The sequence below is a fragment of the Colobus angolensis genome, unplaced genomic scaffold (assembly GCF_000951035.1).
Source record: "Colobus angolensis palliatus isolate OR3802 unplaced genomic scaffold, Cang.pa_1.0 Scaffold134, whole genome shotgun sequence".
NCBI lineage: Eukaryota > Metazoa > Chordata > Mammalia > Primates > Cercopithecidae > Colobus > Colobus angolensis.
In genome coordinates, this window is record NW_012114422.1 from 7,721,419 (window position 1) to 7,748,642 (window position 27,224).

Sequence of the window (27,224 nt, forward strand, 5' to 3'; positions counted from 1 at the left end):
AAGGAGCAGATTTCTGTAAGTACCATTTATTCATAATGTCTTGATTTGGTTGTCATAAATTTCAAAGTTACTATATAGAATTGTTACCTTCCTGTTTAAAGACAGATTCTTAAACTGCTTAACAATAACAGTTTCTTAAGCAATGTATATTATGAATATACCTTCTGTTATTAACTTAATTAAATCAATATTTAAGGGGGAGTTTTATATTAGCTTATATTAATAATTGATGTAACATATAATAAAACATATAATAAAATTTCCACACTTGCAAATGACTGGAGTTTTCTTCAGCTAGGTCATATTATCTTTTGCATGTATCTGAAAATAGATGATTAAGTCAACAAATAAGGCAAAATCATACTTTTAAAGAAGTTTAGAAAAACATTTATGAAGGGACCACATTGCATGTGACTCTCAAGAAATTCATAGAACAAAATGTCAGGAATCAAATTTATTCCACTGACATCAACTGGATTTGTGAAGTATCTGATTTTTTGAAACTATGGGATATTTCATTAGTAGTGATAATTTAATGAAGCATTAAATTGTTCTTCCAAACTGGCTCTCATTAGTAAGAGTGTCGAATACAATAGTTAAAAATAGAGAGGAAGCATAATTTACCTATCTTACATGTACCATTTTTCAAATATAAGAAAACTAACTTAGATTAAAATTAAGTCTAATTTGTTTTAGTGTTTAAAAACTTATTGTATATAATATATACAATAGAGATTTTAGTATATAATATATACTATAGAGGTTATATAAATTCTATTATACATAATAGACATTTGGAAGAAATAAAATATATATAATACATGGAGGAAATAATATGGAAATAATATGTATATATGTGGAGGAAATAAATTGTTATATATAAATTGCTATGTATTTATTTATTTATTGACAAATGCCTTGGAGATAGGATCTTCCCACTGAGCAGTTCTGGGTCAGATCAAAGAACGACAAATGCTAAATGAGGCTTTTCCAATACGTTATTTAATTTATTTCCACCACACATACAGTATACATTCAATTTATTTCCTGCACATATATGATATACATGCAGAGGAAATAAATTGTTAAGCATAAGTATTTTAAATCTGGTTTGATGTTCAAGAAACTTGAATTTTCTAAAAAACAGCTTAATTTTTTAAAATGTAAAGGCAATTGCTGAAAATGTCAGCTTTCCCGACAGTCTTCTTTAGTAAAAAAAATGTTATTCATATAATATATTGTTATTGGTATGGTTTGGCTGTGTCCCCACTCAAATCTCACTCTGAAATGTAGTAATCCCCATGTGTCAAGGGTGGGGCCAGGCAGACATAATTGAGTCATGGGGGTGGTTTCCTCCATACTGCTCTTGTGGTAGTGAATAAGTCTCACAAGATCTAATGGTCTTAATACGGGGAATTCCCCTGCACAAGCTCTCTTGCCTGCCACCATGTAAGACATGACCTCACTCCTGATTCACCTTCAGCCATGATTGTGAGGCCTCCCCAGCCATGAGGAACTGTGAGCCAGTTTCCTCTTTCTTTTATAAATTACCCAGCCTTGAGTGTGTCTTTATTAGCAGCCTGAGAACAAACTAATACAGTTATAATCTATGACAACAGTAAATTATTGGACAGTTTAGCTTAAGAACAGTGGATATTTGGCATGGAAACATTTGAGACCCATGTTCTTCCAGAAATGTTTTATGTAGTATTGTGAAAGATGGTCCCAGAAGCAAGTTTTAGATAGCAGTTATATGCCTCTCCTTGAGTTTGAGGTATTTGTTACTACAGTTGTACATATTATAAGGAATCAATTTTTTTGTGAATTTTTCTATTTGTAAATCGAATTTAAATAAGGCAAATAAACATACACTAGTAGCTACCAATGATTTTAAGTGGTGCAAATCTGGTTGTACATGTTTTGAATTTGGCATATAATATTTTGTTGGACAGAGCATTTTTTAAAGGGGTTCAACTGCCTTATGTTGTGAGTGAATTATCTGAGTTCCCAAAACTGAGTTACATTGTTACATTATTTTCCTGTACCCTTAAATATTTAATGTGTCTACTCTTGCCATAAGTCTTTGTGAATCTTGTTTCCTGAAAAAGAAGAACCGATCTATGGCAACAGTATTCAAGAAGAAAAGCAACAGTTTTAAGACTTGTTTTTAAGAAAGATGGACTAATGACCAACTGGGGAACAGTTCTGAAAATCTATATAAATATATAGAAACAGACTAATTGTATAAGTGTGTATGTAGCTTAAAGATATAAGGGAAGTTAGTTGATAAACATAGCAACCCTCTTATTCAACAAATAAACAAATAAAGAAAACAAATAGTAGGTTCTTTTCTATGTCCTTTTTAAGTTACTAGGGGTAAAGAAGAAAACAAAACAGACAAGAACAACAGTTTTTAGGACTTGTGTCAAGGGATCTAAGAGAGTTGTAAAAAAAGATTAGATGTAATTATATCCCTGAGTAAAGATATAATTACATCTAATCTTTCTTTATACCTTTTCTTGACATCTCCACCTGCCTTCTCCCAACAGGTGATGGAGGTGGAAGAGGAATTCCCAAACTTAGTTTCTGCCTATTCATCAAATAAAGGAGTTCATAATATTATTAGAATTTAGTCCATTAAAAACAAAGAAGGCTATATTCTTGAAGATGAGTTTGTGACTACTGTAATGAGAATGACACATCTTGATGCAGAAGGGAGTGTAGCTCTCTCAAGAAAGAGAGATGGAGGAAAAATAATCATTTTACACTAATCAGACCTTGTGTGTGGTTCCAGACCATCTTAAACATTTTTGGTTTTATGCATGAAATAATAGGAAATATATTGATGCTTCAATATTGAATGTAGAAACAGATTTGCATTTTCAAAAGATTTCACTGGATGCAGAGCAGAGTTGGGATTTAAAAGAAAAGAGAGTGTGTGTATGGGACAGGATGGAGGGAGATGAGATCAAACAGACAATCTTGTGTCCAATGGATTAAATATTGACAATATGTAGAGTATACATTCAAAAGCTTGTTAGTAGGTAGATATAATTGATTGGATTCAGTAGATGAGGAACATAATAGTGTTAAAATGGATCTTTCAAATATTAACAGAATTTAATGTGCTAGTTTACTGGGGTTAAAAACCAATAGAACAGTGACTGTTGCTCACAGCATTACAGCAGAAATTAAGAGACTGGTTTCTAGCCAGCGCGGAAGACAGCCATATTTATGACCAGAATTGGGCATTCAAAAAATAAGTAAAGTGTAAATTACAGAAGTTTAAGTGGTTAACCTTTCTTGCAGAAAGGTTACTAGGTAGAAATTAAGCTAATAAGGGGGAAAAAAAAGTTTAAAGACGAGTACATGAAGAGTAAATACAGAGCTTTTACATACTTTGCTCTTTACAAGTTATTCAGTATCTACTATGTGCATAATGTTAATAAAGATCAATAATGAATTAGACATGCCTCCCATTTTATGAAGCTAGGCATATTTATAAGCCCATATTTGGATAATTCATCATTTTTTTAATAACCAGAGTCACTAGCTCATTGATTATCAATGTCTCATTCATGATAATGGAGAGACAGAGAGAAACAGTAGGAAGCACAAATAATTTTATACATGAAAGTAAATTTAAGAGTGGATTCAAATGAAATTAATGTTCAGGGCCTCTATAACAGAGTGTGACCTAAATCTCATACTGATCACACAACTGAAATTCTGAAGTCCAAGCAAAATGATGAGACACAGAGATTTTTTCTCCTTAACTTTAATTTATTCTTTTCTAAAGGAAGCATAGGGGATATACTATTAAAGTTAATATCACCTTCCTTATTAAGACATAAAAAATTTCTTACTTGTAATCACTAAAAGTAAAAAAAAAAAATCCTTAAATCTGGATTTACTTTGGGATTTCTATTGTTTAGCTGTAAGTTTAAAAAACCCATTATCTAAATACTAGTTTACATAACTTTAATCTGGTATCCAAAAACGCTTCCCTTATGGAAATTGCTAGGGTATATTGGGAGCATTAATTTAAACACACTAATGTTGCATGTCAGTTTTTGATCCTTGAGCCAGAGACCTGTCAGGAAATTAAAAGGTGAAAATAACCTTAGCTTTAGTGACCTCAATTCTCTATGATCTAACACTTTTCTGATTCACTTGACAGGACAGTTTTTATGTTTTTATACAAAAATTAAAAGGTAAATTATATACTTTCTTCTTAGAAATTCTTTGAATTTTAAAAGTGTATACATAAATTAATTTGGGTACAGTCTGGGCAAATACTTCCGCAGACAAATTTGATGTCTAATCAGCACCTACTATGCTCAAATGTTACAGTTAAAATTTTCACAGATACCATAAGTGTAATTTACTTTTTATATTTTTCATATTACTGCTCTTATACTTGAGAGAAAAATTTCCTTAAAAAATCTGATCATCTTTCTAGAGAATATTCCTGATTTCTCAGCAAGTCTTCTAATTTTTATTAATCTTTTGTCTGTTAGTAATCTTCCTTTCTCCCTCTCCACATGTCAAAATCAATAATCTCCAACTTCTCCCTGATGGAATAAATACTCATAAACTAAAACCAATGTCTGGAACATTGGTTTTCACAGCTATTGTCATTCCTAAAAGACGATACTATCTATCATCTATAACAAATGATGATCTACAGAGTCTTAAAAATTGTCCAGTTTTTTTTTTTTTAAAGTTCATGTGAAGTTGTAATTCAATGGGGCAAAAAAATGATATACTAAAGTCAACATGGTCTTCTTTAATTCTTTCAAATTTTGTGTATTTATTTACCATTTTCTTCAATCTTCTCAGTTTAGAAAACTTTCAAATATCTCTCTTTCTGATACGTATAGGATACTCTGCAACTAACTCAGACTCCATAGAGCAAAGTGAGAAAAACAACCTTTTTCATTTTTCCAAGTTTTTTGCCTTCTCTCTATGACCTTGTTTATTATGACTAATCAATTTTATTTTTTAAAGCAAACTAAAAAACTTGGGACAAGAGTTTGATAGAAAATTATTACATTAAAAAGTCCATCTTTTGCTAAAATATCAAGCTCCTTACTTTAATATTATAAATACCACATGGAGATATACTGCAGATGGATACATGAATTTCATGAGTAGTGGGTGGAACAAACTAAGAAAGCCCAATATCTGAATTTGACACTAGATCTCTAGATCACATCAAGAGATTATGGAAGCCCCGAATTGTAAAGAATCAATGCTGAGAGGTAAATAGATACTAGAAAAGGCATTACTTAAAAATGAGTGCATGAATACAAGTGTTCGGCTTAAGGAGATAAGACTAGGTATAGGACAGAGCTTCCTCACCCAGTAGAACAGGAACTTAGTTCTCAAAACCAGAGCACAGATCAATGATATATAAAACTAAAAGAAAAGCACAAAATCCAGATATGAGCTAAATCAATGCATAGGTCTGTTTTCATCCCACATTTCCTAAACCAGGACTGAGATTGATCCTGTACGGTAGCCATGATAGTTCAGTTATCCTATCCACAGGGATTGGCTGGGGACATCAGGACTAGTTAGCTAACAAAACAAACTGACTTTTTAAATTTAAAACTGTGTTTTTCTTTTTCTTTCTCAATTCTGCCAATTTTTCTTTCTGTTATAGCATCACTCCACTGCACTCAGCTCCTATAAAGAACTGAAACTTGGCTGAGTGTGGTGGCTCACGCCTGTAATCCCAGCACTTTGGTAGGCCGAGGTGGGTGGATAACGAAGTCAAGAGATAAAGACCATCCTGACCAACATGGTGAAACCCTGTCTCTACTAAAAACACAAAAATTAGCTGGGCATGGTGGTGTGCACCTGTAATCCCAGCTACTTGGGAGAATCGCTGGAACCAGGGAGTCAGAGGTTGCAGTGAGCCGAGATCGAGCCAGTGCACTCCAGTCTGGTGACAGAGCGAGATTCTGCCTCATAAAAACAAAACAAAACAAAACAAAAAACTGAAACTTATGTCCTGGCTGTGACATTTTATGTGCCACTACTATATCTGATCCTAACATGTAGATACAAGACTTTTCTTCCAGATATAATATTTCACTTCAATTTTCCCCTGTGCCTGACATGACCTGTTCCTCTACAATTAGATATTATGTCTTTCCATGTTATTTACCAATCTAGACTTGCAAACATCCACATTGACATCACTGTTTAGAACACAAAAATATTTTTAGTATCCTCAGTCTGATCTGAGTATCTATAACTTTCTCAGTGCCATGCTGTATGTTTTCAACGTGTCTGTGATACAGAAGCAAAAACAAAATTATTTAGACAATTAGTGAGGATAAGAGAGTCCTTCGTAAGCTTTCCCTTATAATAAAAATCAGCTGTGAAATCATTTCTTTGCTAACAGAAAGCAGCCTAAAAAATTGAGCTACAGATACAGATAAGCTGGAAGCATGCATGGTTGAATGTCAGCAGCTATGCCAAAAGGAAACGGCTAACCAGGGGCTAGGCATGTTCAACATGGAGGCTCCATCTTCTTTATTTTTTTATCAACCACATGTACAGTAAGGAACAGACAGTATGGTACTGGCCAGGTATAGAATCCATCTGCATAATAAAAGATTAGGGTGGCGCAGCCAGCTTCTTTGCCCATTATGTAAATGGCACACATGGTCTAACCAATCTTTGGAATGTATATAAATCAGTCATCACCTCCTTAAACCAGTCTGAGGCTATTAAATTCTATGAGTTTTAAGTGTAGATTTAGGTCTTACAACATTAAGTAATGGAGTCCATCATCTGTCAAAGAAGGAAAGACATAATTGAAGTTTTATATGCCTAAAACAGAGACAACTTTCTCATTTCTTTTTAAAATGAAATATATAAAAATAGCCAGGTGCGGTGGCTGACGCCTATAATCCCAGCACTTTGGGAGGCTGAGGTGGGCGGATCACGAGGTCAAGAGTTCAAGACCATCCTGGCTAACACGCTGAAACCTTGTCTCTACTAAAAAAACAAAAAAATTAGCCGGGGGTGCTGGCGGGCGCCTGTAGTCCCAGCTACTCGGAATGCTGAGGCAGGAGAATGGCATGAACCCGGGAGGCAGAGCTTGCAGTGAGCTGAGATCGCACCACTGCACTCCAGCCTGGGCGACAGAGCGAGACTTCATCTCAAAACAAAAAAAAAAAACAAAACAAAACAAAAAAGAAATATATAAAAAAAAAATTGTTGGAAATTCTACTTTATCTAAAACTTTTAGTAATTTTTTTAATTCCAACAATTTAGATTATTTTCTAGAAACACACAATATTAAGGTCAACATGAATCACACTTGGCATTCATTCACTAATTTATCTAAGTATTTATTCAACAAAAATTTATTATAACAATTAGGTGAAAGCATTATACCAATACAGTTGGAAAATAATGAGTAGTTAAAGAAGGTTAGATTCTAGAAAGCAAGTAAAAGAATGGAGGACAATGCTGAAAAGGCGAGGACAAGCGTTCCTTATTTCTCAATTCACACATGGTCATGCATTTAAGTAGAAGTACCAAGAAGATTTATTGGACAAGAGACATGATACAGTTTTTTAGTGCTCCAGATAATAAACAATAATACTACCTTAGACTATGTAAATGTGAAATCATATATTTAAGTTTTTCAATACATATTGAAAAAGTAATGAAGCTAAACATTGAGGCTAGGTGTTGGATCCCAGCTCTGCTACTTACATATAATAGACTGCCCTCATTTTTGGATCTCTGATTCTTCACTTGTTTTTAATTTGTTTAGTTTTGTATTAAAGTTTTAAAATGAAAACTTTTACTGTACTGAAAATTAAAAGAGCATATCTGATGATATTTCTATGAGCACATCATGACAACTACGAAGAGCTAAAAATATAAAATTTTATAGAAAAATAATTACAAAACAATGCTTTTTTCAGTTTTATATTTGAGCATATTTGATTTATCATAAGCTGAAATGTTGGAACTCTGAGTTGTACTACCCTGACCACCAACTAAAACAATTATTCTCACTTCGTATTAGCCTTGAATCATTACTTTATGTGATGAATAATATTAGAAGTACAATGTTCAGTCCTACTAATAAAGGGAGCCAACAAATACAAATCAAAATATATTACACATCCATAAAACTATTGAAACTACTGAGATTTTGAATCTGAAAATACTCAGATATTATATATATATATATATATTTTTTTTTTTTTTTTTTTTTTTTTGAGACGGAGTCTCACTCTGTCGCCCAGGCTGAAGTGCAGTGGTGCAATCTCGGCTCACTGCAAGCTCCGCCTCCCAGGTTTACGCCAGTCTCCTGCCTCAGCCTCCCGAGTAGCTGGGACTACAGGCGCCCGCTATCTCACCTGTCTAGTTTTTTGTATTTTTTAATAGAGACGGGGTTTCACCCTGTAGGCCAGGATGGTCTGGATCTCCTGACCTCGTGATCACCTGTCTCGGCCTCCCAAAGTGCTGGGATTACAGGCTTGAGCCACCGCGCCCGGCCAATAATCTTTTAAAAGAGTTTATACCTTTAAAAGAGTTTATACCTACTGTTTGTCTCTAAGTGTATTTCCTAAAATATTTAATTATAATAATATATAGGAATTAGTTTACACATTAACCATTTTACATCTCTTGATTTTATACTTTTGCTATTATTTTATAGTGTCAACAATAAATTAACTAAAGGAGAAATAAAGTAATTAATCATACACAGAGTGTGTCACTATTTAAGCCTCCAATTCTTTGTCTAACATGAATGAAAATACTTACTATTTTCTATAGTAAGTAAATATATCAGAAGTTGCATTTATTCAAATGAAGAGAAATGTATTACATGAGTATCCTACATGCTGGTAGTGAATCCAGGGATAAAGAAATTTCATGAGAAGCAACAGCAGAAAGAAAGAAAAAGCAAGTGCAAAAATTTAATCTTAAGATTATGAAATTAACATCTGGTTGTGTTGTTAAATATTATATTTTTAAAACAAGTTCATGCCCATGAAGAAGTCATTAGAGAATATAGTTGAAATCTAAGCTGTTTGTTTTCTTAAAAATATGTGAGACACAGCCCGGCGTCGTGGCTCACACCTGTAATCCCAGCACTTTGGGAGGCCAAGGCGGGTGGATCACGAGGTCAGAAGATCGAGACCATCCTGGCTAAACACAGTGAAACCCCGTCTCTACTAAAAAATACAAAAAAGTAGCCGGGTGTGGTGGCAGGTGCCTGTAGTCTCAACTACTCGGGAGGCTGAGGCAGAGAATGGCATGAACCCAGGAGGCAGAGGTTGCAGTGAGCTGAGATCGTGCCACTGCACTTCAGCCTGGGTGACAGAGCGAGACACAGTCTCAAAAAAAAAAAAAAATATATATATATATATATGACAATTAAGATACATTTTAAAAATTCATATTAAAAGATTTGGACTTGTAATAATTTAGGTATAAAGAACTTCATGCTCAGCACCAACACCATTCCTTGTTCCCCAGATTAAGACCTAATGGCCACTGCCAAATTAACTAAAGGAATCAGTACAATTGAAGCTGGCATAGTAGACTCAGTTATTTTACAATGTGCTCACTAGAAAAAGTTAAAACTGAGTTTCTTCAGAAGTAAACAATTGAGAGAATTACATAACTTTACAGTTGTCAAGAATGGGAATATTTCCTAATAATAAAAAGTGAGGCTGATGAGTGGAGTGCAGAAACCTCCTTTAAAGCATATTTATATTTCTAACTGAAAAAAAAAAATTGACATCAAATTAATCCACATTACTTAAGGAAGAGTAGGATGGTTTAGCTGCAATAATTACAACTTTTATTGAAATGACTAAAATATGTCTTACTGATGATATTTTGGAATAACATGATGACTAAACATACATTGCAAATTTTGAGCAAAATATACAAGACTTTGCATTAAGTGGTTTGCAGTGTATGGGATGGAAAGACTGGTATCATATGAGATATTTGTAGAAATGCAGGCTCCTGAGCCCCAATCTAGATGTGTAAAATAAGAATCGGCAGTTTAGCCAGATCACCAGATAGTTCTTATAAACACTAAAGTCTGGAAAGCCCTGATTTACATGAATATAAGAGAGAAAGGAGTGCAGGGTGTACAGAATGAGGCCTTAGTTTCAATCAGCCTGCATCTACTACCTTGCGCTGGTAAGTGTTTAACAACTGACTCTATGTGAAAGAATAAATAAAAACAAAACGGTCCGGGCACTCACACCTGTAATCCCAGCACTTTGGGAGGCTGAGGCGGGTGGATCACGAGGTCAGGAGATCGAGACCATCCTGGCTAACATGGTGAAACCCCTGTCTACTAAAAAACAACAACAAAAAAATTAGCCAAGCGTGGTGGCAGGTGCCTGTAGTCCCAGCTACTTGGGAGGCTGAGGCAGGAGAATGGTGTGAACCCTGGAGGTGGAGCTTGCAGTGAGCCAAGGTCCCGCCACTGCACTCCAGCCTGGGTGACAGAGCAAGACTCCATCTCAGAAATAAATAAATAAAAACAAAACTGCTAGAGCTTCTGTATAGCTGAACACATGAAGCTTCCTCGAGAGTGGCAAACCCAGAGATGCTCTGGAAGCTCTGTGCGCTTTCCCTCATCCCTTGTCTAATCCATCTATTCATCTGGTGTTCCTTAGTATCCTTTGTAATATCCTTTATAGAAAGGAGTAAACATACTTTCTCAAAGGAGAAATTTGAAATGTTTTCTAAACACTGATGTATGTACAATGTCTGACTCTTTTCACACTCAACATCAGGAAATTAGATAATCACTTTCTGTAATGAGTCAGCTAAATATCCAGTCATTCTACTGTGGCAAATTAAAGCATCTCACACTGAATCAAGTGTAGAAACATAAAGTCGCTCACATTAATTTCAACAAATACACTGTTTAGTGAAACATGAGTCTTTATAAACATACTGGAATTTGAAAAAGTAAATAACACACTGATAAGGAAAAAACTTTTTTTTAATTTGCTGATTTCTCTAAAGTAAAACTGCCAACATACTTGATTTCAAGGTACAAATATGAAGATTCTGAATGCAGCTGGGAAAAAGGTCAACTACACGATTTGTTCTTTTGACCACAGCTGAGTTGGCTCTAGTACACTATTATCTGTAAGCCACTATCTACAGAATTGTTTTATGTCAAAATAAAAAATGATATGAATTCCTCTTGAAAGCTATTAGAATATTAGTTGCTTTTATTTTTTTCTCTACCAAAATAACTATGAAAGATTTTCTGACACAAAACATAATGGTCAAAACAGGATTGGTGCTTATTATATATTTTGGAATACATTAATAGATAGATAGGACTGTATTCCATGCCATTTTTACTAGTAGAACCAGAGTATTTTCATCTTTATAAAAAGATAGTACTCAAGAATATTTGCTGTTTCTTATTCTGACACTGTGGCAGAGACTGCCAGTTGTCTCCTACTAGTCTCCATCCCTTTCAATCACAGCAATAGATTGTTTGGCGGGACATTAACACTCAAAGACTACATTCCCCAGCACCCAATGTAACCGAGTTTCATGTGGCTATAATCTGGCCAATTTGATACAAGTGGAAGTGTCATAACACAGCTTCTAGGAATCTTCCTTAGGAAAGTATTTGTCCCATCTTTCTTCCCTTCATCTTTTCTGCTGCTTGGTACACATATATTATTGCTATATCATGTTTTGGACTAGGAAGAAAAAGTGTCCCATCCTGGAGATGTAAGAGTAAATATTTAAATAAGCCTATGTCTCAAAGGCTTAAAGGAGCAGATGAATATAACGGTTTTGAGTAGGGAAGTGTTAAGAGATGACTATTATTAGAGAAAATGCAGTGGTAAAAAGGCAAGAGAGAAAGCCTGGGAACTTGTTAGGAGTCTAGTGTAGCAGTCTAGTTTGGTCCAGGAATGAGATGATAGTAACTAGGAGTAGAGTGTTAGTGGTAAAGACCATTAGAAGTGGTAAGATTAAAAATATATTTTGATTTAATATTTTCTGATGAATTGGATATAAGCTGTTAAAACAAAAGAAGATCCCAATGTTTTTGGAAGTGAGCAGTTAAACACATGGTGCTGCCATTTATTGAGAAAGACATGGAGGTGAGACAATTTGGAATTCAGGAAAGGCATCGAATTGGAAAAATAAGGTAGGTAGTTATAGCAAGTTGACTGCAAAAAAAGTCACCATTTCTTTATTCCATCCTGTCCTTATACATGCCTTTGGCCATATAGCCTTGTCATGCCTTTGTGGTCGCATCTTTCTCTTGTTTGTCACTTGCTTGAGCCAATAAGATGTTAGTAGACTGAATCAATCAGAACTTGATGAAGGGTGCATTTTCATTTTCCCATGTTTGCACTTCTGCTATAGGCATGAGAATATGCTTACAATAATTGTGCTAGTAGATGAGATATTGTCCTATAAGAGGGCAACTGGATTAGCCTCAGGTCGAAACATGAGTGAGTCCATACAAGATCACCAGAATAACAGCCAATCCCTTCAGAAGCTTGAACAATAAGAACTTATTTTGAATTACTCTGAGGTTTTCTATGTCCATGGAGAGAGCTAAATGAAAGATATCCTCAGAGTAGCTATAATTATTTTAGAGACTGGTGTAGATTGTCCCATGTAGAACATGAATGTAGGTAGAGATGAGAGTCAAAACTGAGCACTATGCCATTCTAATATCTAGATATAAAAATCAGGAAGACTTACACAAAGAATTTATAGAATAAAGATATATAAGGAGAAAATAAATGAAAAATGGGGCTTCCTGGGAGGGAAAGCCATGAAAGTGCTTTAAGGAGTGATAAAAATATAAAATGTTTTAAAGTCTGAAAAGAAGAAGAAGAATGTGAGAAATACTAAGTGGTAATAATTATAATCAAGGGTTGTATAAGAGCAGTGATATGGTTTGGCTATGTCCCCACCCAAATCTTATCTTCAATTGTAGTTCCCATAATCCCCACGTGTGGTGGTAGGGACCCAGCCAGAGGTGATTGAATCATGGGGGTGGTTTCTCCCATGCTATTCTCATGATAGTAAGTTCTCACCAGATCTAATGTTTTTATAAGGGATTTCCCCCTTTGCTCAGCCCTTATTGTTTCTTCTGCTGCATTTTGAAGAAGGACATGTTTACTTCCCCTTCCACCATGATTGTAAGTTTCCAGAACACTCTCTAGCCCTGTGGAACTGTGAGTCAACTAAACTTCTTTCCTTTATGAATTATCCAGTCTCAGGTATGTCCTTATAACAGTATGAGAATGGACCAATACAGGATTGAATAAAGAAATGGTGGCATGTTTTGCAGTCAACTAACTATAGCTACCTACCTTGTTTTCCAATCTGATGCCACTCCTGAATCCAAGTTGTCTCATCCCTATGTCTTTCTCAATAAAGACGTTTGTTCGGTTGCTCATGTTCAAGCCTTCATAAATATAACAAATTCCAGTTCTTAGAGTTCGTCTCCTGTAAAAAGTCACTATGTGTGGGGGTATCATCAGCTGTCTACTGACGCTTTGTGGAAATTGAGGCTCTGAGAACCCAAACAAGTTTGAAACTCGGGCTATTTCTATTTCTGTGTATTAAAAAGTCCTTTGTCCTTGACTCAGTTTTGTGAATTCTGCCATTAAACTGTGACAGGTTAACTTCTTAACTCTCAAGAAGGATAAAATATCCGAATCTTTTTTTTCTTTTACCTTAAGTTCTGGGATACATGTGCAGAATGTGCAGGTTTGTTACATAGGTATACATGTGCCACGGTAGTTCGCTGCACCTATCAACTTGTCATCTAGGTTTTAAGCCCCACATGCATTAGGTATTTCTTCTAATGCTCTCCCTGACCTTGCCCCCTACCCCTCCACAGGCCCCAGTGTACGATGTTGCCTTCCCTGTGTCCATGGTTTCTCATTTACAACTCCCACTTACGAGTGAGAACATGTGGTGTTTGGTTTTCTGTTCCTGTGTTAGTTTGCTGAGAATGATGGCTTCCAGCTTCATCCATGTCCCTGCAAACGACATGAACTCATTCTTTCTTATGGTTGAATAGTATTCCATGGTGTATATGTGCCACATTTTCTTTATCCAGTCTATCATTGATGGCCATTTGGGTTGGTTCCAAGTCTTTGCTATTGTGAATAGTACTTCAATAAACATACGTGTGCATGTGTCTTTATAGCGGAATGAAACTCTCTGAATCTTTACAGTTCTTGACAATAAGTGAGGTATATTCAGATGGGGCAAGTTCTTGACAAAACTATGAAGTATATACAGATTGGTCCATAGTGTCTATTTCTTTGTCAAAATGGAATGAAACATGATATTTAATTAAACTTACCAAAATAATAATCTGTTATAGTTTATAACTAAGGGTTACTTTTGGTTCTAGGTATCATCTCTTGCAGCCATAATGTCTGTACAAAATGTTTGCTTGCTTCAGGGACCTCATAATTATCAATAAAGTTCTTATGAATTTTGCTTTATGCAATTACTTAAGGGACTCTAATTAGCATGTATTTTTTTCAATTAATTTCTGTGTAAGTCCTGTCATTCTTCTCTTGTGCCCTCTTTTTAAATCAGTTGGTCTGCCTCTAGCACTGATCTTTATGTCAGAGCTGCAGCTCTTCAGTGAACTACCTCCCTTAGCCTCTGTGAGGGTTTTAATTTTGCAACTGGAAGAGCTTTGCGTGTGTGTGTGTGTGTGTGTGTGTGTGTGTGTGTGTGTGCATGTGTGATAAGTGTCACTTCTTCCCCTGGTTCAAGCTGAAAATGATTTACCTCATTGGCAACACTGTGATTTCTGGGAACCACAGTTAAGGGTGCGCTACTTCTTAAATTCTTCAGTCCAAATACATTTGCTTATTTCAAGAACCCTCTAAAAAATGCAAAATAAATATTGGAATATTGTTCCTTTTGACAAAATAGAGATTGAAAGACATGTCCAAACATTATAATATACATGTGTATATTCATTATATTTAAAATATATGGTAGAACAGACAAGATAATAGCTAACATATATGAAATGCTGCCTACATGCCAAGTATTGCTCTGTGGAAGTTGTATCATTTGCTCCCCTTATCTTCAAAATTATGTTGTAGAATCATTATTATATTTCCCACTTCACATTATGAAGAATTTACAGTGTCTGAGTGACAAAGCCAGCATGAAAGGTTATGTCTTTTGACACCCTGTTAGCATATTTGTGGTTCTTATATTACCATATATGTCTCACAAAAAAGAAATATATATTTAAAAGATGGATTTATATTAAAACATGGCCATCTTGACAAAGCCATCTGAAGCACAATATAGGATTATGATTGAAATGTTTATAACCTATAAGAGGAAATATAAAGATATGCTATTTTTGCCCCAAAAATTATTTACTAAAATAAGTTTGAAGAAAAATATGAAGAATACATTGAATATATATTTTTTGATAAAACAGTCTATTATGTTGATGAATTATAAAATGCATATTTTAATCTTCTATTCTTTGTCTTCTACATACTTGTTTTGAATTATCATCCAAATAAGTCATTCAACATAATATGGTAGGCATAATTGCCTATTGGCGCCAAGATTTTCACTCCACTATTGGCTCCAAGATTTTCACTCCTTCCCCATGACTGCAGGTTGAATTATGGAGGTAATATAATAGTTGTTGCTTTGATTAGGCAAAGCTATATTACAAAAGGTGATTGAAGAGTCACTCATGCCTACGTTATGCTGTATAAAACTATTTTCAGCCAACTAAAGATGGAGATAAATATAAAGATATATTCCTGCTCTGCTGAAAGAAAGCCATGTTGTGAATGGTCTTTGAGATAGTCATGGAGAAACCAAAGGGAGCATCTAAAAGGTAAGAAAATTTTGCATTCAATAGCTAGCAAGAAAATAGAGTCTTCAATAATACAATTGCAAGAAAATAAACTCTATCAGCACTTAGTATGGATGAAAGAGGACCCTGAGCCTTAGACGTGAATCACAGAGCTGCCAATGCCTGGACTGAAGCCTTTTAAGACCTGAGCTAAGAACCTAGCTGACTGCAGCTCAGACTAACAGACTGTAAACTTCTGTTGTATTAATCCTCTAAATTGTGGTCGTTTGTTATGCAGCAATATAAAACCGATATAGATGAGAATGATAATTTTTAAAAAAAATTATTTAAATATCCCTAGGCAAATTAAATGCTATGGTCTGTCCACAGGGAAAGGCACAATGTAATACTGTATAAAGCATAGTGAGTGAAGACTTGTGCTTGACAGTTACGACCAAAAGAGCACACTATCAGAGATCTCTTTGTAGCATGTGAAATAAAGTCTTCAACTGAAAGCACAGTGAAGGAACCAAAAATATTGATAAGTGCCTTCAAAGATGACAGGTAGTAAAGGAATTATTATAAATACAAATGAATACATAGAAAATTATTTAGAAGAAAGATCAGTTATTTTTACTACATATTTGGAAATACCATCATTACTGTAATCATTAAATAAAAAGAACAATAACTAATCAACATTTATTTTTCTGAGTAATTCTAAAGTCCCACAACCAGTGCCTTCAGGTCAATTCACATTTCCTGACAAAAGAAAGCATCATATCCTTCAAAATGTATTATTAATCACTATTGCTCAGTTTCTTGCATTCCTTTAATTTTACATCATCAATTTCCCATTTACTTTAGCCTGTTATCATGACTTTGCTAGAACAAAAATTATACTCCTCCTCAACATATGACCAAAGGAAAAACAGACTTTTGGGGTCTTCTTTTTTCTGGTGTTCTATTAATTAGGATTTTAATAGCAACTTCTCACACTTGTTAGCATTAAAGTTCACTTGAACATATATGATTAAAAGAACATATAAAATCTGAAGAATATTCTATATCAAATCAACATATGTAAGAAATTATACTTTTTTGGTATATTGAATACCTTTTACAAACGATCTCGTCCTTTGTGATACCAGGTTAATAACTAAAACTCAATGTTAAAGCTGATAATTATTATTTCAAGTACTGAGAAAATGGAATTTGATCCTATTATTTTATTCATGCCAAAAATTTTATCTAGCACAGTGTAATATATAGCCACCAAATTAAAATAATTGAGGCTGCTTATTGTTGCTATTGCAATGTTTGATTTGTACATTTTTTACTTTTTTCTGATACTAAAAATGATAAAGAGTATAATTATCCTAATAAAGAAGAACTTATTTCAAGTTTAATTTTTTATGATGTACCACAATGTTTAGCATCAAATAATAACTATAAAATTATTTTTTATCAGTTTACTAAATTTTGAGAATGAGGAAATTAAATTCACATGTTAATTTCCAAACCATGCTTATAGTGTACCTTTATAGCACTATATTTGCACTATCAATTATAACAACTGTTACTCTGTATGAGTTTTGAGTGAAAAATAACAAAATACTTTTACATATAATTAGAATCTTAAATAATCACTCTATCAAAAACTTCATTCTTACATATACATCGGAATGATAAATTATAGCAGTTGATAAGTATAACTCATTCAACTATATATATAAGAGGGAAATTCAAAGTGAAATAGGATTACATAATAAGTTTGATCACTCTATCTCTGGAGAATAAAATAAAACCTTTTATGTCATCCCATCTTTTTCACATGAAGCACAAAGCTTATGTAGGTCATATATCACTGACTTAAGCAATTTTTCATTCTCAACTTTTCTTTTTGTGCTGCATAAGCAATTTTTTTATTTTTGAAATGCTTCAAAAAGTAACTATTTAACCTAAGAAAGTAAATATTTTAAAAAAGAAATATTCATTAAAATTATAAATAATTTCATCTATTTTTAATTATTAAAAAATAAAAGGCTGTTTTCTCTAAACCCTAATTATTTAATGTAAATATGTATGAATATCACAAATGCTAAGTGATTAAATATAGCTCACGTCTGCCTTTTAACACAAACACATTCACTGGAGTTTTAATTCCTTAAAGTAGAGATGTATTCAACCATTCCTCATTACTAATCAATTTTTTTGTTAGATGGTCTGTATATCAGCTGAGTTTAACAAGCGTTTATTAAGTGCTTGGAACATGAGAGGAATATGTTGAAACCAGAGGCAGGTATATAAAATGACTAAAACATGTTCTATACCTGCAAGCTTCTCACAGACTACTGTGAGTGAAAAATCCAAAATGATTTTTTATACATATTGCTAAATGTGTCATATCTGTCAAGTGCTGTAATTTATCATTTTAATACGCATGCTAGAATTGTTTAATTGAGACAAGGTGTGGACACATCTAAGCATAGAGAGAAAGAGGATTCAGCATTGAGCCCAATCCTGAACTCCATCTATGATTTTTTTGAAGGTAACCAAGGCCTGCATAATGTCTGGAAAGATAAGTATGTGAACCAATAAGTGAAATGTGTGCAGGGTGTTCTGAGCAGAAACAACAACAACAACAAAATAGATTGGGTTAAGATTGGGTAATTCAAATAATACAGTATGTGTATTAATAAAAATTTGATATGAATTAATAGTGTTAATTTAATTGTTTTATAAATTGAAGTAAACGCTGGCTAGAAACGAAGCTCGAGGCATAGGTAGTTGTATAGGCTGTGTATGCTACACTAAGCTGAAATGGGGGTGGATAAAATATTACTGCTTAATGTCTAAAAGCATTTATAGTAATGTTAATCTGTTGAAACGTTCTTGTGAATACAGTAAAAGTGATTTATACCTTCCTGGATAATATATGTAAAATGACTAGAAAATTAATAAATTATTGTTTATATCTAGCCATATCTGAATATTCATTGTAACAGTTTATTTATTCTGAAGATTATATTTAAATAATAGACTGACTTGTGTTATTCTCTAGATTAGGATTTTGAACATTTACAACTGCTTAAAAGGTAGAGAGATACTCATGATTTAGCGAAAAAATCACTTGCGGATTAGGGTGTTTCCATTATTAACTAGGCTGACTTTATGGGCCTCTAATGACAAAAGATTTGAATTTGACCAAAAGACAAAGGTCAAGGTCTTTGCAGGAATGAAATTTCCTCATATTCTATTTTTTGAAATATAGTGACTCTCATTTATTCTTAGAAGTATTTAAAAATGAAGATCCATTAACTTTTTATGAACCTAACCTAAATTTATTGCTAGCGAACTGTTTAATAAATGGAATTTTATAACATAATCTTATCTTGCTAAAATCCAACTGTTTTGCCAGAAGCATAATTGACTTGATTGTAAGGTCAAGCATAATTGACTTGATTGTAAGGTCTCCATTAAATTTCATGATACTGCCACTTAGATTTTTAAAGCTTAGTAGTTGAAAACAACCCCTAAATTTAAAAAAACAAACAAACAAAAAAAACTAATTTAATGTTCTCAAGGATAAACTTCTAATAAACATGTTTGATAGAGAATGAAATAGAATTGCAAACAGTATAACTATCCTTTTATATGTCATTATTTTAAAAAGACAAAGAGTATGTAAGTCATTCATAATATTTGCAAGGATATATTTTGCATTTTATATTACATATTGTTTTAATATACATTCTTATTTAAGCAATGTTCTTTTGTTCTAAATTATAGTTTCTCATATCCATTTAAATCAAAGTGGAATCATAGCTAACTGTTCTAAATTCAGTTTCTAAAATGTATACAGTTCTCAAAGGTGAGACATTTAGATAATTTTTTATAGTAAGTGCTTCATTAAATTTTTGGTCTTTACTATTTCTCATGTAATTTTTTAGGGTGAGATAATCCATGTAAAATAGCTGTGAATGGCTCATATAAATAACTTAATAATGTTTCTTAGTAGTAGTAGTGTTATTAGCCACATTTTTATATTTCTGAATTAAAATGTGAGAATGATTTATTAACAAATTTGCTAAATGTGAGCATTTTTTTCTATAATGTTTTAATTACTTAGTAAAACACATCAACAATCATAGCATACTGAGTACCTGTGTTTGAAGTGGTTTTCAATGTATATTCTTTATTTGCAAACTCTTCATCCAACAGAGAACTAGTATGTCCAGAATACAAAAGGAACTCAAACAATACAACAGGAAAAACATGAATCATTTCATTAAAACAAGGGCAAAGGACACAAATAGACATTTCTCAAAAGAGGACATTTCCTTGCATTAGTTTATATTTTACAAAGTATTGGTGTGCAATTAGAGATACCTATTGGTCTTTCATCACAGACAGTTTGAAAAATGTAGAGAGTGAATAAGTAGAACTACTTTACCTTCGTCTCTGCAAGTTAAATCAATTTCAATATGCTAAATTGTCTTGAAGGATCTCATAGTAGTTACAGCACATTACTTTAACTGAGAATAATGTGTTTGTTCATTAGCTTGATGACCTTTATTCACCTAATAATTATTTTTAAAGAAATATATTTGTAACATTAAGTCATTAATCACATTCAGCTACACACACACACATGGAGAGAGAGAGAGAGAGAGAGAAAAGAAGGAAAGAAGAAAGGAGGGAAGGAAAGAAGGAAGGAAGGAAGGAAGAAAGGAAGGAAAGAAAGAAGGAAGGAAGGAAGGAAGGAAGGAAGGGAGGGCGGGAGGGAGGGAGGAAGGAAGGGACAGAGGGAATGCGTGATGACTTCAATAGCTCTTGCTAAAAGAACAGACTATAAAAGTGAATAGCCTTTTCAAAAAAACATATTAACTCCATTATAGAAATTTATACAAATATACTGTATGTCCCTATAGGACTGAAATGCTTATAAATGAAGTACTCTTTTAATCACCATCATGATATTATCAATATTGTAATTCATATGTATAGACTGTTTATTATGTTAGATCCTATTCTAGGATTCTCTATATATTATTTTATCCTATTCTCTATATATTATTTTATTCCTCACAACACTATGAAGTAGGGACAATTGTTACCTCAATTTTACAGATGAAGACAATGAGGTTTAGATACATTAAGTATCTTCTCCAGAATAATTCTCTTTGCAGTATACCAATTGAACAAATATCTTTCTTAGTTTTTATTATACACCAGATTAGTTTGGTCTGGTTTAGTCCTCTTTCCAGGGAGAGAAAGATAGAATTTACAATCTCAGTAGGCATAAAAATCAGTGAATCTCTTACTACAATGCACATTCCAGGGCTCTGCGGCAGAGTCTGACTCAGAATATGTAAGTGGGGCCAAGAATTCTAGATTTTAATACAGTCTCCAGATAAAGCTGATGCATGTGCTCAGTGTTGACAGTTGGAGAAACACAGATCAATGAATAACATTAGTAATCAATACAGGTCTCATAAGTACTATTACACAAGGACAAAGTCTTAGCAAAGTTTTTTAAAAATAGTTAATGATTATATACAGGAGGATGAAATAAAAGTAAATGAAATTTAGACATTAGGATTATCTTGAAAAATATTTTTTAAAATTCGGGTAAGAGGCCAGGAGCAGTGGCTCATGCTTGTAACCCCAGTGCTTTGAGAGACAGAGGCAGGAAAATGGCTGGAAGCCAGGGTTCAGGACAAGTCAGGGCAACACAGTAAGACTCCTATCTCAAAAATATTAAAATCAAATTAAATGTAAAAATACAGACATCATACTTGAGAAGATGTCCAGGTTAGTAGGTCTATTTTACTGTATCATGCACAGGGCCAGAGTTGTAGTTTGAGGTAATTGCGGAACAAAAAACTGGATCCAAATGCAGGGGAGTGGGAGACAGATTTTGTAATTCCAAGATAAGATTTCTGAGCTTCACAATATGCCAGTTGGCCCTGGCAGTATCATTGGCTACAGTTAAATATAGAAATCCTAGCAGCTACTCCCTCTGGATCATGATACATAGCCGTAAGCATGAAATCGTAGGCCAAATAATGCCCCTCTACCTCCCCAAAAATATATCTCTGGAACTTGCACCCATGTCATGTTACACAGCCAAAATGCTTTTGAAGATATGATTTAGGCTGACTTTATGATGCAGAGATTAGCATTCATTATCTAGATGGGGCCATGCCAATCACACGGACTTTAAAAGCTGAGAAATTTCTTCACCTAGAGTATAAGATGTATGGAGGGAGAAAAGTAGCAGACAGATGCATCAGAGGGGAGATCAGAGATTCCCAAGGTGAGGAGGATTCTTTTTACCAGTTGCTGGCTCTAAGGTATAAGACCTCTGCATGGAGAGGACAGAAAGCCTTAGGAGCTATGGACAACCACCAGCTGACAGCCAGAAGGAAACAGGTATCATGGTCCTACAACCTTGAGGAACTGGATTTTGCTAACAACCAGAATAAGCCAGGAAGTAGATTTTTCCCAAAACCTTTGGATACAAACCCAGCCCACTGAAATTTTTATTTTAGCCTTGTGGAACTCTGAGCAGAGAAACCAGCAAAGAACACCAGGACTTTTCACTTATAAAACTGAGATAATATTTTTTTATTCTTTTAAGATGTTAAGTTGAAAACTAATATGCATTGAACAAGATACTCATTGTGAATCAACACCTGAAGATTCTACAGCGTGATAACCAATCCTTCAGTACTATCTGAATGTCATGTATCCTATATTTTAAGTCAGCACATGCCAAACATACATTCAAATGTCAAAAATATATGAATCTATTTTCCTTTAAGCAAAAAATATGGACAGAAATTTAATGTGGTATATGAAGAAACAATTGGGAGCTATGAAAATATTTTTTAGTATGAATTCATGAAACCTGACAGCCAAACCAAAAAACATGCCAACCTCATAATTCACAAGTATATTTTCAATATACTTAGTACTTCCTGAAAGATGAAACTATTCTAAAAATATCTTTATATTTTGATGAACAGAATACAGGTTTTTCTATTAAGAGCCCTTAGTACAAAATAATTGCATTACTAACTTCTTCTTCAGCATTGCCAAAATTATACCTTAAAATTAAACCTTTGTGGTTATAGTGTTTTAAACTATGAATTAAGTTGCCAAGATAAAAAATATCCAACTATTGTGAGAGCTCCTTAGAAAAATAATGATTATTACTATCACCATGGAGGAAATTAAGTCTTGGAATTTATCCTCCCTTGCTAGAAAAAAGACAGTTCAGAAAAGTATTAGGTAGAAAAAAATGTTCCAAACTGCTGCTATCCAACATTATTTAGGATATAAAACAGAGAAAGGATTTCTACTAAATTATAAGCCAGAGGATATTTTTTTCTAGTGAGAAATACTGTACTAGAATTAGTGTTTAGTTTAAAACATTCCCCTACATGCAAAATGTTAACATTTATATGGAAACAATTCTATTTAATACACGATTGTCTTCTAGTGTTCTCCTTAAACACATTATATTTTGAATTATTTTATGGTTTAGAAATTAGCTGCCCTTGCTATGGTATTTACATATTTCTTTATGATAATGTTAGACCTGGTGTAGGAAATTCTGTAATATGGTCCTGGGGAGATGAAATCTGATACACTATCCCTATGGGGAAGAAAAGGACTCTTTCCTAAACCAGATGGAAATTTTATTGTCAAATTACATAGATAAGAAATGATAAGTCCATGATTTCTATCTGAAACCTTCAAGAACAAATTATTTTTGCCATCAGAATTATTTTAGCCATCACATTTTTTAAAAAGCAAAAGATGTAGATTCTGTGCCTTTAAACACCCTGAGGCCAGATGCGGTGGCTCACACATGTAATCCCAATACTTTGGGAGGCCGAGGCAGACAGATCACCTGAGGTCAGGAGTTCCAGACCAGCCTGGCCAACATGGTGAAACCCCGTCTCTACTAAAAATACAAAAATTAGCCAAGCATAGTGGCATGTACCTGTAATTCTAGCTACTCAGGAAGCTGAGGCAGGAGAATTGCTTGAACCCAGGAGGTGGAGGTTGCAGTGAGTCAATGAGCTGTGATCATACCACTGCACTCCAGCCTGGGCAACAGAGGGAGACTCTGGCTCAAAAAAAATAAAAAAATAAAACAAAACACAACAACAACAAAAAACACTCTTAGTACAGCCCGGGCACCATCCCATTATCAAATGATATTTTCCTAGCGGTATATATGAATATCCACACTAAGTGTGATAAATAAAGATCATAAATGTCCTCTATTCATCAGGTTTTGATGCCAAATGAATTTTTACCAAACTTCTAGGAAAAAGAAAAACACAACCCAACCTTCAGTTTTGAGAAATATTTAGTTGTCCTCTTCCTGGTTTAAGGGATTATTGATCATATCCTGGAAAGGCTGTTTCAGGAGTAGATGTCAACTTTTGTCTCTTTCTGAACTTTTTGTCTTGACTCAAACTTTCAGAGAAGACAGATTACTAATTTACTTTCTGGTACAGCGGCACAGCAAAAGGGACTCTAGGGTAGGGTCTACGATGCCTGACACAAAAATCAGGTCTAGTATCCTATTACTCTCACATTTAATTCTGTTTTGTTAATTCCTAACCTTGTAGCAATTTAATGGTCTCACATAGTGATATGAAATATTAAAGCCCACTAACTATAGCATTTTACTATACATTAATGATTAATAACAAGATAAATTACAGGACAAGATTTGAGATAACATGATGTCTTATATCTCTCAATGTTGATTCTTCTTTCCTACTTGAAAAATTCTGTTTGATTACATTAAGGGCAGTGGTTTGTTTGCCACTACAATCACTTACCTTCGTAATATACTTTAAACCCATGAGCGCTAACTGCAAAATCACTGGTCAAACGTAGTGAGAACACAGATTTGGTACTTGTCACTGGAGGTGGCAGATGGAATCCTGTTAACCTAAAACAAAGTGGAATTAATTGTTAGAGACATAATCTTTTTATCTAAGAGTTTTTAAGGATTAAAGTCATATATATATATAAAAAAACAGATTATCTCCTAGAATTTCCTAGAATCTCCTAGAATTTCCAAGGTCCAGCCAACACCTTGATTTCAGCCCAGTTAAACTCATTTTGGACTTCAGCGCTTCAGACTGCAAGATAATACATTTGTGTTGTTTAAGCCACTAAGTTTGTGGCAATTTCTTGTAGCAGGAAAGGACAACTGATATACAATTCTTTTCTGGGTTTTGGAATAAACATTTTTTTAAATATCTAAATAGATATTAATTTATTCTATAATTGAATATGGAAGTCCTGTGAAACCTAGTGACTACTCTAAGTTACTAAGACTGCTGTTGATATTATATAAAATGAGTATATTCAGAACCTATTAAGGCAATATTTATGTAATTATGACTAAAAATCTCTCTATGAAGAGATAATATAGTATGAGATACTATATATAGTATAATATGAAATTACATCCTTACGTTAGAAGATACAAGAGACCAAGAAGAATTAGGCAACTTGGTCAAGTTCACAGAAGGGCCAGGTCTAAGACTACAACTATCTTATTGCCTCCTATTATCAAGTAAACACCCTGTTTGGCATCTGATTGTCTTTGAGACATTAATAAAATAGAAACAATAAATATTTGAACCATTAATGTACACATTAACATACAAAATTATTTTGTATACCATTTCAAATTTGTATTCATCAGTTGTATTAAATAATCTAATATTTGAAGCAATATTTAAAACACTTTTATCATTAAGTTATTCAAATTAATAGAGAAGAACATTGTGAAGAACTGTTCACTTTTAGCAAAAGCTCAGTTTCTGTATTTATGTTTAAACAATCAGCCTGTAGTGGCATGTTGTGTAATGGGAGATTTGTTTTTATTTTATTTTAATCAATGGGAGAATAAGATGTATTTTTTTAAAGTGATTTTCATATAATAGCTGTATCATTATAAGGATTTGAGGTAACTTGTTTTACTCCTTCTTGTAATATGTTGTATAATTGATTTAAAAATAAACTCAGTTATGAATCCAATTAGTTTTTTCTTTATAAGACTTCATTTTGTAATTTCATTTTTATGTGTGTAGTTATTAAACATCTTTTTCTCCTTTGGATACAATGCTTCAAGATGTCAATGTTTTTTTCTGCATCTGTTGAGATGATCATGTGATTTCAGTTTTTAATTCTGTTTATGTGGTGTATCACATTTATTGACTTGCATATGTTAAACCATCCCTGCATCTCTGGTATCAAACCCACTTGATCATGGTGGGTTATCTTTTTGGTATGTTGTTGGAGTTGATTAGCTAGTATTTTGTTAATGATTTTAGCACCTATGTTAATCAAGGATATCGGTCTGTAGTTTTCTTTTTGGTTATGTCCTTTCCTGGTTTTGGTTTTAGGTTGATGCTGTCTTCATAGAATGAATTAGAGAGGGTTCTTCTTTCTCTGTCTTGTGGAACAGTGTCAAAAGGATTGGTACCAGTTCTTTGAATGTCTGTTAGTATTCTGCTGTGAATCTGTCTGGTCCTGGACTTTTTTTCATTGGTAATTTTTAAATTACCATTTCAATCTTTCTACTTGTTATTGGTCTGTTCAGGGTGTCTAATTCTTCCTGATTTGAGCTAGGAGGGTTGTATTTTTCCAGAAATGTAATCCATCTCTTCTAGGTTTTCTAGTTTATGTGTGTAGAGGTGTTCACAGTAGCCTTGAATGATCTTTTGCATTTTGACTGTGTCAGCTGTAGTATCTTCTGTTTCATTTCTTAGTGAGGTTATTTGGATTTTCTCTCTTCTTTTCTTGGTTAATCTTGTGAATGGTCTCTCCATTGTATTTATCTTTTTGAAGGACCAGCTTTCTGTTTAATTTATCTTTTGCAATTTTTTTTTTGTTTCAATTTCATTTGGTTCTGCTCTGTTCTTGGTTATTTCCTTTCTTCCAGTGGCTTTCGGTTTGGTTTGTTCCTGTTTCTCTAGTTCCTTGAGGTGTGACCTTAGAATGTCAGTTTGTGCTCTTTCAGTCTTTTCGGTGTAGGCACTTAGGGCTATGAACTTTCCTCTTAGGAACGCCTTTGCTGTATCACAGAGGTTTTGATACGTTGTATCATTGTCATTCAGTTAGAAGAATTTTTAAATTTCCATCTTGATTACGCTTTTGACCCAATGCTCATTCAGGAGCTAGTTATTTAAATTCCATGTATTTGCATGGTATTGAGGGTTCCTTTTGCAGTTGATTTCCAGTTTTATATAACACTGTGGTCTGAAAGAGTGCTTGATATAATTTCAGTTTTTTAATATGTTGAGGCTTGTTT

The 27,224-nt window shown here is 33.7% G+C and overlaps 1 protein-coding gene across 2 annotated transcripts in view; it reads right to left on the reverse strand.

Moving 5' to 3' along the window:
• Nucleotides 1-27,224, reverse strand: part of CSMD3 (CUB and Sushi multiple domains 3) — a 1,254,780-nt gene that overhangs the window by 1,052,917 nt on the left and 174,639 nt on the right. For both annotated transcript variants that reach the window (XM_011934353.1, XM_011934352.1), the window contains exon 3: nt 24,736-24,848. In XM_011934353.1, the coding sequence (XP_011789743.1) occupies nt 24,736-24,848 (113 nt within the window). The remainder of the gene's footprint in view (nt 1-24,735; nt 24,849-27,224) is intronic.